Genomic DNA, 1,402 nt, shown 5'->3' on the forward strand with positions numbered 1-1,402 from the left:
ATCCAGGTGTTTCTTCGGTAGGAACAGCATTCCCATCGGTGCCCCCGACACCGCCGCCGCCGCTGCCGCCACCGCCGCCGCTCATGATGATACGGAAATGCGATTGCTCCGCTATAGCTGCCTCCGCCGCCGCCGCCGCCTGTGGCGACTTATTGACCAACGAGGCTGTCTTCCTATCTTGGCTCTCGAATATTGTGCGTGAGATGGTTTTTACTGTAGGGCAATGGAAAGCCACATGATCACAAGCTGCACATGGCGTGGCGGCGGAGGCGGAGGCGGCGGCGCCGCCAGTGCAGCAGCAGCAATCGTAGCTGCTACTGCCGAGCGCGACAGTGCTGAGCATGCTGTTGCTTGACATGCTTGCATTGCTGCGTGTGGTTGTAGTCAGGGCGCCACCACTGGACGCCGATACCGCGCTACAGCTGGCACATACGACGGCAGTAGCGCTGGCGCAAGTGGTGGCATTGTTGACGTCGGCGGAGCTGCTGACGCTACTGCCGATCGGCAGCCTGCTGCCGCTCCGAAAGACTACTTGTGTGCGGAGCTCGCGCTGCTCTTGATCGTGCTGCTGGTGGCGGTTCTGTTGGTAGTGGTTATGGTGGTTATGGTGGTAGTGGTTATGGTGGTTATGATGTCCGCAAGAGGCGTGACGAGACGTGTACACCTGCTGCTGCTGCTGCTGCTGGTACAGGGTTTGTTGCTGAACATGGGGCGGGTGCGTGTGGGGGGGGCATCGAAGGCGTCGGGACGGGGCCCCAAGGCCCACTGCCGGCTGCTGCTGCTGCTGCTGCACCGGCGCCGGCTCCTGCGGCAGCGCTGACGGCACCTCCCCAGACTGTACGACATCGACGCCTAGCTGGTGCAGCTTCTGCGAACCCGCCAGGTGCGTCGACAGCGGCGGAGGCGGAGAGCTTGACGGCGCCGCGCCCATCTCCCTCAAGCCCTCGCAGCGCCTGTACGACATCCCAAGCGATGTGCCCTCAAACAACTGAGATACGCCGGCAAAGTACGGCATGCTCAGCAGCTGCTCCGCCGTCGGACGGTCCCGTGGGTCAATGCGCAGACAAGCCTCTACCAGATCCACCAGCTCCGGAACCAGCCGGGCGCCTAGCCGGCGTCGCAGCGGGGTATCATTGCCGGCGGCGGCGGCGGCAACGGTAGACCCCGCCGGCGCAGCGGCGGCGCCACCGTGCTTGAGTGCGTGGGCGACGCGGGCGGTCATGTGTGTCGGCAAAGGGCCCAGGAGCGCCGTGATGCGGCCGATCTGGTCCAGGGAGGAGGTCCCCGGGACCAGCGGCTCCCCTATAGCCAACTCCGCCAAGGTGCATCCCAGGGACCAGATGTCTGCATGGACCGGAGCGGGGGAGACAGGCAGGCGGGAATGTGTGCTGACGCAGCCAAG

At 64.8% G+C, this 1,402-nt stretch overlaps 1 protein-coding gene across 1 annotated transcript in view; it reads right to left on the bottom strand.

Moving 5' to 3' along the window:
- Positions 1-1,003: 1,003 nt before the first annotated feature.
- VOLCADRAFT_61368 (uncharacterized protein) overlaps positions 1,004-1,402 on the bottom strand; it is a gene marked incomplete at both ends in the record, with an annotated part of 2,378 nt that continues 1,979 nt past the window's right edge. The window contains one exon of the mRNA XM_002951417.1: positions 1,004-1,344. Within this exon, the coding sequence (XP_002951463.1) occupies positions 1,004-1,344 (341 nt within the window). The remainder of the gene's footprint in view (positions 1,345-1,402) is intronic.

Source organism: Volvox carteri (genome assembly GCF_000143455.1).
Source record: "Volvox carteri f. nagariensis unplaced genomic scaffold VOLCAscaffold_23, whole genome shotgun sequence".
NCBI lineage: Eukaryota > Viridiplantae > Chlorophyta > Chlorophyceae > Chlamydomonadales > Volvocaceae > Volvox > Volvox carteri.